At 38.2% G+C, this 15,228-nt stretch overlaps 1 protein-coding gene across 2 annotated transcripts in view; it reads left to right on the top strand.

Moving 5' to 3' along the window:
• Positions 1–9,345, top strand: part of COL2A1 (collagen type II alpha 1 chain) — a 47,452-nt gene extending 38,107 nt beyond the window's left edge. For both annotated transcript variants that reach the window (XM_069970270.1, XM_069970269.1), the window contains 12 exons: positions 213–320; positions 1,479–1,586; positions 2,013–2,066; positions 2,342–2,449; positions 3,130–3,183; positions 3,495–3,602; positions 4,712–4,765; positions 4,854–4,961; positions 5,061–5,349; positions 5,592–5,779; positions 6,407–6,649; positions 7,808–9,345. In XM_069970270.1, coding sequence (XP_069826371.1) covers positions 213–320; positions 1,479–1,586; positions 2,013–2,066; positions 2,342–2,449; positions 3,130–3,183; positions 3,495–3,602; positions 4,712–4,765; positions 4,854–4,961; positions 5,061–5,349; positions 5,592–5,779; positions 6,407–6,649; positions 7,808–7,954 — 1,569 coding nt within the window. In that variant the 3' untranslated portion in view covers positions 7,955–9,345. The remainder of the gene's footprint in view (positions 1–212; positions 321–1,478; positions 1,587–2,012; positions 2,067–2,341; positions 2,450–3,129; positions 3,184–3,494; positions 3,603–4,711; positions 4,766–4,853; positions 4,962–5,060; positions 5,350–5,591; positions 5,780–6,406; positions 6,650–7,807) is intronic.
• Positions 9,346–15,228: the final 5,883 nt, after the last annotated feature.

The following is a 15,228-nucleotide window of genomic DNA, read 5'->3' as shown; positions in this document are numbered from 1 at the left end:
TTTCTGCTCAAAGAATTGACAGAGCGGAGGCACATGAGAAATCCCATTGAATCAGTGGGACAGGCGGTGTCCACGGTGTGGGCTCAACTTGAAAATTCTCCTCTTTTGCTCAGTGTGAAGTGAACAGACTCTTAGTCAGTAGCTACTTGCTACTAAACAGATAGAATATTTACAAGATACATTCTAACGTTAAATATTATTCCACTTTTTAGGGTCCTGATGGTCCTCCTGGTCCCCAAGGTTTGGCTGGACAGCGTGGTATTGTTGGTTTGCCTGGTCAGCGTGGTGAGAGAGGTTTCCCTGGCCTTCCTGGGCCTTCTGTAAGTATACATTTTACAAAGTGCAAGTGCTGTAATATGTGGCTATACCGAGTCATACAACTTTCCAACTTTGTTCCAATGTTGTGTTCTTTTTACCATATAGTATTAGATGGTGAGGAAGCTTAGCTTTCATTACCAGAGATCACTAAGATATAAAAGCTGAGCTGTGATTGGTCGCTGTGGGCAAAATACACCAGTTTTTGCTTTACGCAAATTGATAAATCTGGGCCATTGTATTTGATATCTGCAGTTGAAGATTATACAGCGGACAAGATCCACTGTAATACTTAGCAAATCAGCTGTGCAAAATCCACAGTCTTTAAGCCCTGTGTGATCCTTCCCTGGCTTAGAATTACATTAAACATTAAGGGAGGATTGAATTATACTGGTCTTATACACCAGTCTTATGTAAAAGCCTGTGCTGGGTCAGTAAATCGGGCACACCAGATCCTGTCCCTTCAGCAGCCATTCTCTGAGATGGTGTAGTTTTAAGCTATAACTTACACCTTTTATTATGCGTAAATTGTATGTATAATCTCTCACGATTTTAGCAAGCACAGCACAGCGTGAACTTGCAACTTGCAAGAGTCATAAAAACTACGTAAATCACCCCCTATAAATATATACTATAGGTATAATCATGCGCATTAGGGCTCCTTCTGTAACTTGCAAGCATTTGCAACAAATCTATTAATTTTAACAGTGCACATGGACATTTCTATTGGTTTCCAATTAGGCCACATGATTCTTGATAATTTTTCATATATCATTATTTGCTCAAAATTGTATTACATATTTTTTATTTATGTGCTCATTTTAAAATAATATCCTATATGTTGAATAAAGTATTCCTGGTAGTAATAATCAAGTCTCAATACATCAATACATTTCCAATCTAAACTGATAAATCCAGCACTAGGACTGCAGTTACTATAAATATCCATGTAAAGAAGTGCAACTGTATTATTAATATAAGACCTCTATAGATTCATCAAACACATAAGAATAATATTATGACAGTAAATGTATGGAAAGTTTTGACCCTAAATAGCAGTCTTGTAAGTCATACTGAGCCATGTTAGGCAGTATATTCACTGTCTGTGTCTGTACTTGCTTCTATTCGGAATGATCTAACTTAATTTATCAAATGTTTTTTAGGGTGAGCCTGGAAAACAAGGAAGCCCAGGAGGTGCTGGTGACCGTGGACCCCCTGGCCCTGTTGGCCCACCTGGTTTGACTGGCCCTGCTGGAGAGCCTGGACGTGAAGTATGAACATAATGCTAAATACTGGATACAGTAACAGTTCTAAATCTACTGACACAAATAGAATTATTCCAAGTGGTCTTAACCACATAACAGAAATCCATCAATATACAACATGACATGCAAGAAACTGGATTGGTATTGCCACCATAACAGATAAATTATTCCATATTCTTAGCAGCAATTTTTACATGATGATAAAGAGTGGCATGCTTACCCTTAGGCCACCAAGCCTATAGACACACTGTAAAAAATCCTGGACTACTGACCATGAGTTCAAGAACATCTCTTTGTTTTACCTGGCTATATAGCTCTGTGCTATAAACATCTAGTAACCTAGACTAAGTGGATGTAAATTTAAATAGTAAGATGTAAATATAGAGGTAAACCAGATATAACACTAATCTTCAAACTATCATTTTTCCTTAGGGTAACCCTGGATCTGATGGTCCTCCTGGTCGTGATGGTGCTGCTGGTGTGAAGGTAAGATTGAGATGTGTTTGGAATTATTACATAGTACCTTGTAGTTTTTATCATGGTCAGATTACAACCAGTATAGCTCATCTCGCAATACTTATTTCAGTCTGACAATCGTGATACCTACTTTACTATCATACATATCATGTTTCTAATAAACCATTTTATATTCTATTTTACATTTGACATAGTATATGATATAGTATAAAATACACACTACGTAAACAAATTTAATGTTTGGAATTTCTAATGATGCAAAACCACTTTCATTAACCCTACAGGGTGACCGTGGTGAGACTGGCCCTGTTGGTGCTCCTGGCGCTCCTGGTGCCCCTGGTGCTCCTGGCCCTGTTGGCCCAACTGGAAAACAAGGAGACAGAGGTGAATCTGTAAGTATGATTTTAAAATGGCACTGACATGGTTTTTCTTTATAAAAATGACATGTTATAAGCTTATCAGATCTAAAGAAGGGAACATATGTGAAGTACAATAAGGAAAACTACTTATATATAACCATAGGGAAGTAAGAGATAAGAGGTACTTGACAGAGTATTTTGACTAACCTACAATTCAGTTAGTCAACCATAATCTTATACATATCTAGAAATAGCTGCTTTCTTTCTAAAAACAGCATCACTCTTGTCCTCAGTTAGTTTTTGGTATTGCAGCTCAGTTCGATTAAAGTGAATGGAGCTAATTTTTAATACAACACCCAACCTAAGGACATGTGTGGATCTGTTTTTGGAAAAAAAAGTCAGTAACTTTTTTTAAAAACCTATAGATCCCCTTAAACGCACATGTACATAGTCATCATCACCAACATCATTATGACCATTTACCCACCACTACCTCCTTCCGTTTTCTCACATAGACAACAAAAACAGATAAAATGATTATTACCTTCAATTTTTGCTTCATTAGGTAGTATTTAAGAAACAAAAAGTATCCTTACTTATATTTAATTGAATCGAAAAGGAAAAAAGGAATTTAGTGGTGAAATACTTTCTCCACATTGAATCACAAATCGCTAAAATACCTTTTAACAATATCTCTTTGTTTTCGTTTATAGGGTCCTCAAGGTCCTTTGGGTCCATCTGGTCCTGCTGGAGCTCGTGGTCTGCCTGTAAGTACTATTATTTGTCATTTTTCTTATTAGAAATAACATTTACTGTAAATACAGACATTATTAACTGAAATAGCAGCGCTGCTGGGATATAAATATAATAATGTTAGGCTAAGACTGCTTTGGCTACATTTAGTAAATTGGCACTGGGCTCCATACTTGCTGTTTGCTTAAAATGATTTTAAAATTGGTAAATCTTAAAAAGATTAATACCAAAGTGTATGCTTTGGGAGTCAAAATGGATCAAGATAAATTACACCAGGGCCCATTTACTTTTATTGATGATTTGGTAACTCTGTTCTTTATTTAAGGGTCCTCAAGGTCCACGTGGTGACAAGGGTGAGGCTGGTGAAGCTGGAGAGAGAGGACAAAAGGGACACAGAGGATTCACTGGTCTTCAGGGTCTGCCCGGACCTCCAGTAAGTAGAACTGTGGGAAATGTTTATATGTCTTTGTGATATGCTACCACTACAAGTGGTTCATGTTCTTCCTCAAAGTAGAATAATAGTCTTATATACTGCTGGAGAAATCTGGAATGCTCGCGCAAATAAGAAACATATAGGCCGACATTTACTAAAAGCTTTGAATGGTCTGAGACAGTGCAACATTTATCAAAGTGATTGATGAATCTGTTGCATTCTTAGATTGTCTAGTCTATGTTTAGACCAACTATTAGTTGGCTTAAACTGTGCCGGAATCTTGTTCCACAATTCTAGCACATTTGGAGTCACAGAGTTGCGTCCTAAGCCATGCTCCCATGTACTGATGCCATGCCCCTTTTGTCGAAGCCATGCCGCTAGCCAGACATGGGAGAATAGTGTCTAATAAGTTCTTAATCCTCATAAAAAAATCTGACAAAAGTCATGTAAACCAGTTTTGTGGCACTAATAATACCAGAATTCTGGAGAATTTGTAATATTAAATCTGCCCCAAAGTATGATATGCTAAAGATGACTGCTGGGCTATTATAAAAACATTGTACGGTAATTACACCATTCAAAAGGATAGGTCAAAGGGTTGTCTTAGCATCTTAGCATTCATTTCTTCTAAGCAACAGGCCACAAACCTTAGTTATCATTTACTCACCAACCATAACAAAAAATCTATTCAGAGGTGAGAAGAATAGATTATTATCGTGTTACAATGGCAGCTGCCAAGTGGTGAGGTATATTGGGCCAGTGAACAGCCAGTTTTTGAACCAGGTACGGGCAGGCATAAGTTAATACCTAAAAGTGGTTCAGGGAAAGACAACTAGTGAACTGGCAACAGTTTTATGGGTGTCCAAGAATCACAGATGCGTGTCTAGAGTGAAGGCTGGTCAGGGCTGTGTAGGAACAGACTGGTCAGAGTGCCCTGTCCACCAGAATATTAAATAAAAAAAAATTACTTATTTGTGTATGCTGCGACATGCTCTAAATATATATCTGCCATTTGGTGCATTGGCATGACTTGAATTGGAAATACAGTAATTGCTATAATTCTGAAAATATAAGTAATAATTCATTCTTACTGTTTTCATTACTTTTAGGGTCCTGCTGGTGATCAAGGTGCTACTGGTCCTGCTGGCCCTGGTGGTCCAAGAGTAAGTATTGAATGAATCTCAAACCAAAACATTATTAACAAAATGGTTCAATTGAACATGACTTAATTTTTGTTTTTAACCTATTTAGGGTCCTCCTGGCCCTGTTGGTCCTTCTGGCAAAGATGGCTCTAATGGTCTCCCTGGTCCAATTGGTCCACCTGGTCCACGTGGTCGTGGTGGTGAAACTGGTCCTGCTGTAAGTATGCAGAATTTATATGTTTTTCTGAACTACATAAAAGTAGTTGTTTTAAGTTTGATACTGATAATTCACTGTCTCTTGTGTTTGTGCTAATAGGGTCCTCCTGGTCAACCTGGTCCACCTGGTCCTCCTGGTCCTCCTGGCCCTGGCATTGACATGTCAGCATTTGCTGGCCTTTCTCAACCTGAAAAGGGACCTGATCCTCTCCGTTACATGCGTGCTGACCAGGCTTCTACCAATCTCCGCCAACACGATGTAGAGGTTGATGCCACTCTTAAATCACTGAACAACCAAATCGAGAGCATCCGTAGCCCAGATGGAACTAAGAAGAACCCAGCTCGTACTTGCCGTGACCTGAAACTGTGCCACCCTGACTGGAAGAGCGGTATGTATAAAAAAATATATATTTTCTGAATCTTGTTTGCATTTCCCTTCTCTTTTTCTAAAGCATTTCCACTCTAACATTCAAAGGACAATCTCCAAGGGGCTTAATTGATAATTTGTGGTTTAGCATGCATGTGTTCTCCTAGATAATTGCTTGTTCTGCTGAATTTCTGTGCAAATATTAATGCACATGTAAAGCACAAGAGAAGCATGTCTTTAAAATATTATGTTCGTTCTTTGCAGGTGACTACTGGATTGACCCCAACCAGGGTTGCACTGTGGATGCCATTAAAGTGTTTTGTAACATGGAAACTGGAGAAACATGCGTATACCCCAACCCAAGCAAGATTCCCAAGAAGAACTGGTGGACAAGCAAGACAAAGGACAAGAAGCACGTCTGGTTTGGAGAGACCGTCAACGGTGGCTTCCAAGTGAGTATTGTTTTATCTTCATCTTTGGCATAATCATGACTGCTAACAAATTCACTAAATAAATAGAATCTTAATGGAAATATCCTTTATCTATGTCAAGTTTATTTATGTACAATAGTTTATTGACCAGTACTAACATTTAGGGGCATATGTATCATTATTTTTGTGCCATTATTTTGGCAGATTTTGTGTTTTTGCGCAGTGTAACATTTTGTGCATCATTCATAAAGCAGTTTGTGCTATTTTTGAGCATTTTGCACTGGCTGCGCCATTTTTAAAATGTGTCTCTCAAAGTGGACGTGTTAGGGGCACCATTTAAATTAGCTACTTTTTAATGTAGATTTACCATGTGCGATTTTTCATTTTGTGCAAAAAAATATTGTGCCGGAGAACTTTGGTCAGACCCTTTTTTTTAGCCAAAAAACCCTGCAAAATTGTGCAATATTTTTCAAGGCCTGTGCTCATAATACTTTTTGTGCATCGAGCAGAGATTTTTACACAACATGTGAAAAGTGCACAAGTGCAAAAATTATTGCGCAAAGGATACATTTCCCTTTTAGTGTCTCTTTAGTTCCTATTTCTTGAATGGCCACTAATTGACTTTTATTTTTGTTTTTGTAACTTCAGTTCAGCTATGGTGATGACAGCTCTGCACCCAACACTGCCAGCATTCAGATGACCTTCCTGCGCCTGCTGTCTACTGATGCAACACAGAACATAACCTACCACTGCAAGAACAGCATTGCTTTCATGGATGAGGCCTCAGGCAACCTGAAAAAGGCTCTCCTTCTCCAGGGATCCAATGACGTCGAGATCAGAGCTGAGGGCAACAGCAGATTTACATACACTGCCTTGGAAGATGGTTGCAAGGTAAATTAAAATTCAGGATTACTTAGCCATTTATATCAGATATAGATATACACTCACCGGCCACTTTATTAGGTACACCATGCTAGTAACGGGTGTCTTCTGCTGCTGTAGCCCATCTGCCTCAAAGTTGGAGGTACTGTGCATTCAGAGATGCTCTTCTGCCTAGCTTGGTTGTAACGGTTGGCTATTTGAGTCACTGTTGCCTTTCTATCAGCTCGAACCAGTCTGCCCATTCTCCTCTGACCTCTGGCATCAACAAGGCATTTCCGCCCACAGAACTGCCGCTCACTGGATGTTTTTTCTTTTTCGGACCATTCTCTGTAAACCCTAGAGATGGTTGTGCGTGAAAATCCCAGTAGATCAGCAGCTTCTGAAATACTCAGACCAGCCCTTCTGGCACCAACAACCATGCCACGTTCAAAGGCCCTCAAATCACCTTTCTTCCCCATACTGATGCTCGGTTTGAACTGCAGGAGATTGTCTTGACCATGTCTACATGCCTAAATGCACTGAGTTGCCGCCATGTGATTGGCTGATTAGAAATTAAGTGTTAACGTGCAGTTGGACAGGTGTACCTAATAAAGTGGCCGGTGAGTGTAGTATAAACCACAGAATCCATATAAATGTGTGATAAGCAAAAGAAAAATATGTATTTTTCAAGCCAATGTAAAGTGTACCATAGTAAATAGAAGCTGTATTCCTCCTAATTATAGAATGTATCTATTGGCAGAAGTAGACACTTGCAATAGTAGAAATAGAAGAAACAGCAGGAGTACCTCTTAGCATGTTATTAAAGGGGACCTGTCATCACTGTCCTATGCAATAACAATCTTGACTCGATAACCAACTGGGTGTTACCAATTAGGGGTGTGTCACTACACTGTCTGACACTATCCAATCAGAGCTGACACTGCCAGACTGTGTAGGGCTACGCCCCCAACTGGTAACACCCAGTTGGTTAATGAGTCTCATATCTCTAGTAAGACAAATAGAGGAAAAAAAGATGTTCAGGAAATGTTATTTTATGGGGAATACAAGTGTTTGCTAAAACAGACTTGAATTGAATCTGCATTATAGGGAAGTCAGGGAGGTTATATTGATATACAGTATAATACTTCATTAACTGTAATTAAATGTATAATTTCTTATTTATTACAGAAACACACTGGCAAATGGGGCAAGACAGTTATAGAATACAGGACACAGAAAACTTCTCGCCTGCCCATCGTAGATATTGCACCTATGGATATTGGTGGAGCTGATCAGGAATTTGGCGTTGACATTGGCCCAGTTTGCTTCTTGTAAAAACAAAAAAGTAAATAAAAATAAATAAAAACCCTAAGGACCTGAGTACTTTCCAATCACTTTTAGGACTTCTGCACTGAATGGCTGAACCGACCCCAAATTTCCATTCATCCACACGCTTACATTTTGGACATTCTATTTTGTATTGCAAGGCCAGAACTGGGCAGTCTGCGGAATAAAATCATGGTATTATTTATTTATTGTCTTCCTGTAAGACCTATGGGTCAGGTGAAGGTGTGACACTAACTGGCATGATTGAAGGCCCCCCTCCTAACCGATGTACGAAGTGCAGTTTAAAGCAACCCTTCCCCCTTCACAGTGTATTCCAGCAGAAGTACTGTGTGTCATTGAATGAAATGGTGCTATTGTTGTAAAAAAGTTTGTATTTTGTAACATCAACTGATATAAAAATAACTTTTTTGGAAAGTACAAGTCGATCTGAGCTTTGTTCTTTTACATTTTTTTTATTATACTGTAGATAGCAAAACAAAAAAAATTCCAGGATTTCAAGTTCGCCTGCCCTTTGTTTTTATATTTCCAGTATGAGATGATGAAGGAAGTTTAGGGCAAAATCTAAAACTTCCCGGGTTTAAGCTACCTCACACTAACTAAACAACTAAGACACAAGTCTAATCTTGAAGCTGAACTAAACACACAGTAGACGCTACAGACATGAATGGAGAGATCGTGGCTTGTTACATCAAGATAAGGCGCTTCCCTTATGCTTCTGGGTTCACTATTTAGTAGAAGTCTAAGAGATGGATCAAAGATCAAGGACCATGAGGAGTCAGTGGAATAGAATATGGTGACGTAAATGTTGCCTGTTTGTGGTTGAATGTGGACAATGCCAAAGTTTAGCAGCTAGAGTCAATAAAATCAGTATTGTAGTGGGCAAGTGGATGATATATACTATTTAGGTCAAAGCCATTCAAAATTATATCTTTGTTGTTTTCCCAATTATGTATGTAAATTGTTGATCCCTGAATTTTTATTCTAAAAATATAAGTATTTCTGACTTCAAGGGACAAACAGGTAGACATTTTGGCCAAAGGGGGTTGGGGGGAGGGGGAAGCAAGACCGAAACGGATTAAAATAAGAATATGTACTATTTTGTATATGTAAAATAGATTTTTTTTTTTATTTTGCAATACTGATTTTCAGCATGGTAGGCTAGTAAACATGTCCAACACCAACACTAATCTTTCTTGTGAAATAACTGTCTTACTGTACTTTTTTTTCTCATTTTCCCATCCCTCCTACTTTTCCGCAATAAAGATAGAAAGCTTTTTCTATTAAAAAAATAAAAATAAAACCCGTTTTGTTTGATTTTTTTTTTATTTGTATTAAATTCCATCCTATGATGTAATCTTTGTTGAATGATGTTAATCTTATCTGGGATATTTCATGACAGAACGAAACAACACAAATAAAAATTTTAATTAAAAAATAATTCACAAGGCTTTTTATTTTTTTCTTTAGAGACTTGCAACATAGATTACTAACATAAGAGAAGAATAAATCTCATGAGTATCTCAAAGGGGTACTTCAGAGAAATTTAGAATTTTTTTAATCAATTGGTTTCAGAAATTAAGTACTGTAGGAATGTCCTGAAGGAAGTGGTATATTCTTTCCACTCTGACACAGTGCTCTCTGCTGCCACCTCTGTCGAAAGCAGGAAAGCTTTTCTGTGGGAATTTAATACTGATTTGGACAGTAGAGAGTAATATGTCAGACTGGAAAGAATACACCGCCTACTGCAGGACATACAGCATCTGAAAAGTACTGGAAGACTTGAGTTTTTTTTTTATATAAAAGTAATTTACAAAACTGTATAACTTTCTGAAACCAGTTGATTTAAAAACAATGGGGGGAATTTATCAAGGGCTTTGCACCTATTTTTAGGTGAATAATTGGATTTTTCACCCAGTTTTGGTCTAAGTTCTATTTATGAACCAGTATTCGACAGGCGAATATTTAGATGCAACTTTAGATGCAATATTTAGATGCAACTTCTGCCTGTATTGTATTGGGTATTCACCCAAAAGTTCACACATTCCGGGATTAGCGCCCAATTTATCACTTGCACAAACAGGTGCAGGCTTACGTCTGGTCAGTACCAGGTGAATATGCTTGCGCAATTTTTTGCATTTTTGAGGTTTTTTGCAACTTTTTACTTAGATACATTTACTATGGCAGTGCTACATGTTGAAAAAATCAGTCACAAGATATTGGAACAAAATACACACCAATCCCCATTAGAATAGTTGCACATATTAGACTTCTTAGTAAATGTCCCTCAAAGTGTTTTTCTTCTCTGGAGTACACCTTAACTATAGAAAACTGTCCCCCTGCACCACAGTCAACATGTGATAGAAAGCTGTTTATTTAACCCAAAAATTGAGAAATAAAGCATACATTCGACAAAACAGCTGTTCATTGTAGGTTCCGATTCCCTGCTGTTATGAGCGAGGGAATTCTGGCTGCTCACTTGTATGTCAAGCCATAAAAAGCATGCACAGGCCACCTCTGCCAGAGCTAGAGAAGGCCTATTTTGGTTCATAGAAAAGGAGTCCCAATTGGGTAAGCATTAGCCTCATCTTTATACCCTCATCAGGTATAAGGACAGGGACTGTTTTAATAAACACATTATTAATATAAAAAAAGCTGAGAATAGTTTTATATGGTTTGTAAAATAAGTATTAAATGTTACAACACATAAGGTAACCATGTCATTGTTTATTCTGTTTCCCAATATGATCATATCTATTGTGTTAATAAATGTTGAAGAGAGATAAACAGGTAATAATAAGAAGCCAAAATGAAGAACTAATGGGTAATACACATGACTGACCTGGATTTTCTTTATTAAACAATGTGGCTATTTGTATAATACATTGTTGTCCTTATGCCAAGGTGGGTAAATATTGTTGCATCCAATTTTTCCCCCTTATATCGCAATATAGTCAATACAAAAATCAATCTTTCACCATGTCTTTTGTGAAGCCCAAAATGAAGCTGTTATGTCTCACTATTTCTTTCCATTATATAAAATGTATATGGCATTTTTCACCAATTTCCTATTCTGCAGGTTCCAGATCTAATTTCCAATTGTCAATGAGTTGATAGATGGAGACTAGCTACTATTATGTCTCTCATACACTGCATACACAGAGGGGGGATATAACATTCACTACAAGCTCTTTGTGTCTCTTTGCCTTTGTCTCTTTCCAGCCACTCCCCTTCCTCTTGCCTCCACTCGCCATTGATCTCTATAGGTAGTGTAGACTGATACTTAAGTTGATTCATCTTGAGACATATTTAAACAGTTTTTGCAGAATGAATGATGAGTTTTGGGCTCGGTGGAGAAAAGAAATCTGATAAATGGAAGAGGCACTTTTTTCTGATAAGACAGATTACCAAATTCCTTATCTTCACTTGTAGTATTATGCAATTTGGTTATGCCTATTAAAAATTTTAATATTAAGAATGTGCACATTTTTGTTTTACGTTTTCTTTTTTTTTTTAATTTGTCTTCATAAATACATTTAATCTTTGTTATCAATAATTGATAATTTGTCTTTAACCCCTTAAGGTCAAAGCCAATTTTCATTTTTGCGCTTTTGCTTTTTCCATTTTATGTTTAGAAGCCCATAGCGCGTGCATTTTTTCACCTAGAGACTTATATGAGCGCTTATTTTTTGCAAAACAAATTTTACTTTGCAATGACAGGCATTATATTTCCATAAAATATGCAGCGAAACTGGAAAAAAATCATTTGCGCTGTCAAATAATAAAAAAAAAAAAACGAATTTGTTTTGATTTCAGGGAGTTTTGCATTCACGCCGTTCGCCCTATGGTAAAACTGACTTGTTATGCATGCTCCTCAAGTTGTTACGATTACAATGATATATAACATGTATAACTTTTATATTATGTGATGGCTTTTAAAAAATTCAAACCATTGTTAACAAATATTATGTTCCTTAAAATCGCTCCATTCCCAGGCTTATAACGCTTTTATCCTTTAGTCTATGGGGCTGTGTCAGGTGTCATTTTTTGCGCCATGATGTGTTCTTTCTATCGGTACCTTGATTGCGCATATGCGACTTTTTGATCACTTTTTATTACATTTTTTCTGGATTTGATGCGACCAAAAATGCGCAATTTTGCACTTTGGAATTTTTTTGCGCTGACGCCGTTTACCGTGCGCGATCAGAAATGTGATTAATTAATAGTTCGGGCGATTACGTGCGTGGCGATACTAAATATGTTTATTTATTTGTTTATTTAATAATTTATATTTATAAAATGGGAAAAGGGGGGCGATTTGGATTTTTATTAGGCGAGGGGATTTTTTATTAATAAAAAACACTTTTTTAATTTTTGTTTTTACATAAACTAGAAGCCCCCCTGGGGGACTTGTATATAGACAGCACTGATCTCTCATATCGGTGATAGATTGCTGTGGCCTGCTGCAGGCCACAGCAATCTATTGCGGAGCCGGGATCAGAAGAACGGATTTCCCCCCTGCGATCGCATCGTGGGGGGGGGGAGATCCGACCCACCAGACACCAGGGATGTTGTGCATAAAGCACTTTAATGCAGCTGTCAGGTTTGACAGCTGCATTGAAGTGCTTAATTAGCCAGCGCGGCAACGGGACCTGCGCCGGCTAATAGAGGCACTGCCCGGCTGCAGGTCACAGCCGGGAGCAGTGCCCTTCAGAGCGGGGTCCCGCCGGGACCCCGCTCTGAACACCCCCCGCGGCACCATGATGTACCAGGTACGTCATGGGTCGCTAAGGGGTTAAAATAATTAATTCTTTTTGTTTAACCAAGGCACCAAGCTTTTACCAAGCTGATAAGAGGGTGCAACAGATGGTGTAGCGCAAGGCTAGCTTGGTGCAGTAGTGCTTTGTATGTGTCACATGGCTGGCTGATGTTGCTAATCTAATGTGCCTGGTGCAGTGCAAACTATTTCTCAATAAGCTCTTGCTGTGATACAAAGTGCAGACAAATGACATTCAATACTAGGATTCTCAGAAACAACTGTAAACATGTAAAGCGCTCTAATAGGTTATGATGTCATGTAGTTTACAGGAAGTCAGCTGGACTGCCAGGACAGACTACTTCCTCTGACACATTAAGCACTGTGATTTTTTGTGGGTCAGACTGGTGATCACATGACCAAGTAAAGGTAATAAAATGCATGGATGCAACTGTGCTGGAATAAAACAGATGGCATTCTGTGATGGCATCCCTGTGGCGCAAGCCATGTACCACCAGCTTTTTTAGCATAAATTGCAGCAAAAATTTTGACACATTTGCAGTACTTAATTTGCCCAGGAAATACTTACCAATTTACCTTTAACATTTTAATATATCTATATTTATTATTGAAAATGTATTGAACTATGTCACACTAAGACGTATAAATGAAAATATGTTTATTTCCTATAGTAACCAATCACAGCACAGCTTTTATTTTTCAAGAGCACTACATTATGTTTCAAATGATTAGGCACATGCCATCTTTGTTTGTTTTTCCAAATGGTCGGGCTGTGCAAGAACTTCTTTTATCCTCAACAGTTATATTACAGTGTAGATGTTATTAAAAGTGGAGGTATTAGTAATGGCAATGACGTTACATATATTCTGAATGGAACACAAAATATGTTTAAAATTATGCAGAGTGCAGTTTTGAAAAACATTTGATGGGTTATAATGACATCAATTTCCTTTCAAACAGAAACCTGTTATTTGCTGCATGCAGAGATAATTTTTTAAAAATAAACATAATATATTAAAGGTAATCTGTCACTAGGTTTATGTTGCCTTAAATGAGGGCAGTCGCTCTTGTAATATGCAGGAGAATGGGATTCTTGTCACACCCCTACCCCGCTGATTGACAGTTAACTGCCTATACACAATATGGTGAGATAACTGCCAATCAGAAGTTAAGTTGCTTCTCATGAATATCCAGGACTACTGGGCTCGTGTTTAAAATGGAGAGGACTACTTATTGCCCATGTTATTCAGGGGGATATCTCTGGACCACTGAACAGAACAATGTAAGTCATACATCATTCTGCTCAGCTTCTCTGTTCTCTTTAAAGAAAGCATACCCACAGTGTTGGCTCAAAAGCTGCAGACAGTGGCAGTTTCCCAAAAAACTGGCATGTGTGACGGCAGCCAAAAGGTGGCTCTTGATCGTAACGGCCTGCCGTTGGCCTACGCATTTAGTCATAGCAGCAAACACCTAGAGTTGCTGCTTTCAACAGTGTAAAGTCCAGGTGGCGGCTTCAGGAATCTTGAGCATGAATCGCTAACAGCTGACCACTTGTGCTGAAGATTAGAGATGAGCGAATTTACAGGAACACTTTGATCCTATCTGCATTCTTCTTATCAGGCTGCGGGATTTGAAGTCTGCTCTGCTCCTCCCCGGGTGCTGGGAAAAGATGGATCCAGTCCTGGGAAAGTTTCCCAGGACTGGATCCAGCATTTCCCAGCACCTGAGGAGGAGCGGCACAGAACAGAGCAGATCTTAAAGCCCCGCAGCCAGATGAGCAGAAGGCAGATAGCAACAAAGCAATTCCCTTCCTTTCTACTATAGATTCACTCATTTCTACTAAAGACTTTACAATGTTTAAAGTGGCAACTTTGTGTTGCTGCAATGATTAAAGGAATGGGGTAGCCACAGACTCTTGCCACAGCGTGAAAGAGTGGCCTAAGTAACTTGCCCTTTAATGAAGAGCACCAAACAAATGAACAAACCTTTGTGAGATTAAAACAAACAGACATCCAATAAGATTTGAGAAATAAAATACTTTATTTTAAAAAACCTAAAAACTTGTTTTACTGATCAATTGTTATAAGTAAGGCTATGTTCACACAACGTCAAAAATAGACAAAAGGCGGGCGATTTTGCTTGTGAAAATAACGTCTGTTTTTGCCGCGATTTAACTGACTGCAATGCAATGCATTGCAGTCAATGAGAGGACGAACGCCAAATGCACACAATGTATTGAATAACGGACGTTATCATCATGAACGTCGAAATAATGATCATGACAACTATTTTCTGACATCCTGTACAAACAGTGAACATTTGTATTGGTTGTTCACACACAGTTTTTCTTTTGTCACCATTCTTTCTCTGTTTTTACTATTAAATTCAATGGAGTTTTCAATTAAGCCTCACCCAAAGGCCAGTTAGTAATCCCAAACTAGAATAATGTACAGTTATGGCCAAAAGTTTTGAGAATGATACAAATTTT

The sequence above is a fragment of the Dendropsophus ebraccatus genome, chromosome 5, assembly GCF_027789765.1.
Source record: "Dendropsophus ebraccatus isolate aDenEbr1 chromosome 5, aDenEbr1.pat, whole genome shotgun sequence".
NCBI lineage: Eukaryota > Metazoa > Chordata > Amphibia > Anura > Hylidae > Dendropsophus > Dendropsophus ebraccatus.
Note: the sequence above shows the minus strand (reverse complement) of the source record. Positions and strands in the feature narration are given on the sequence as shown.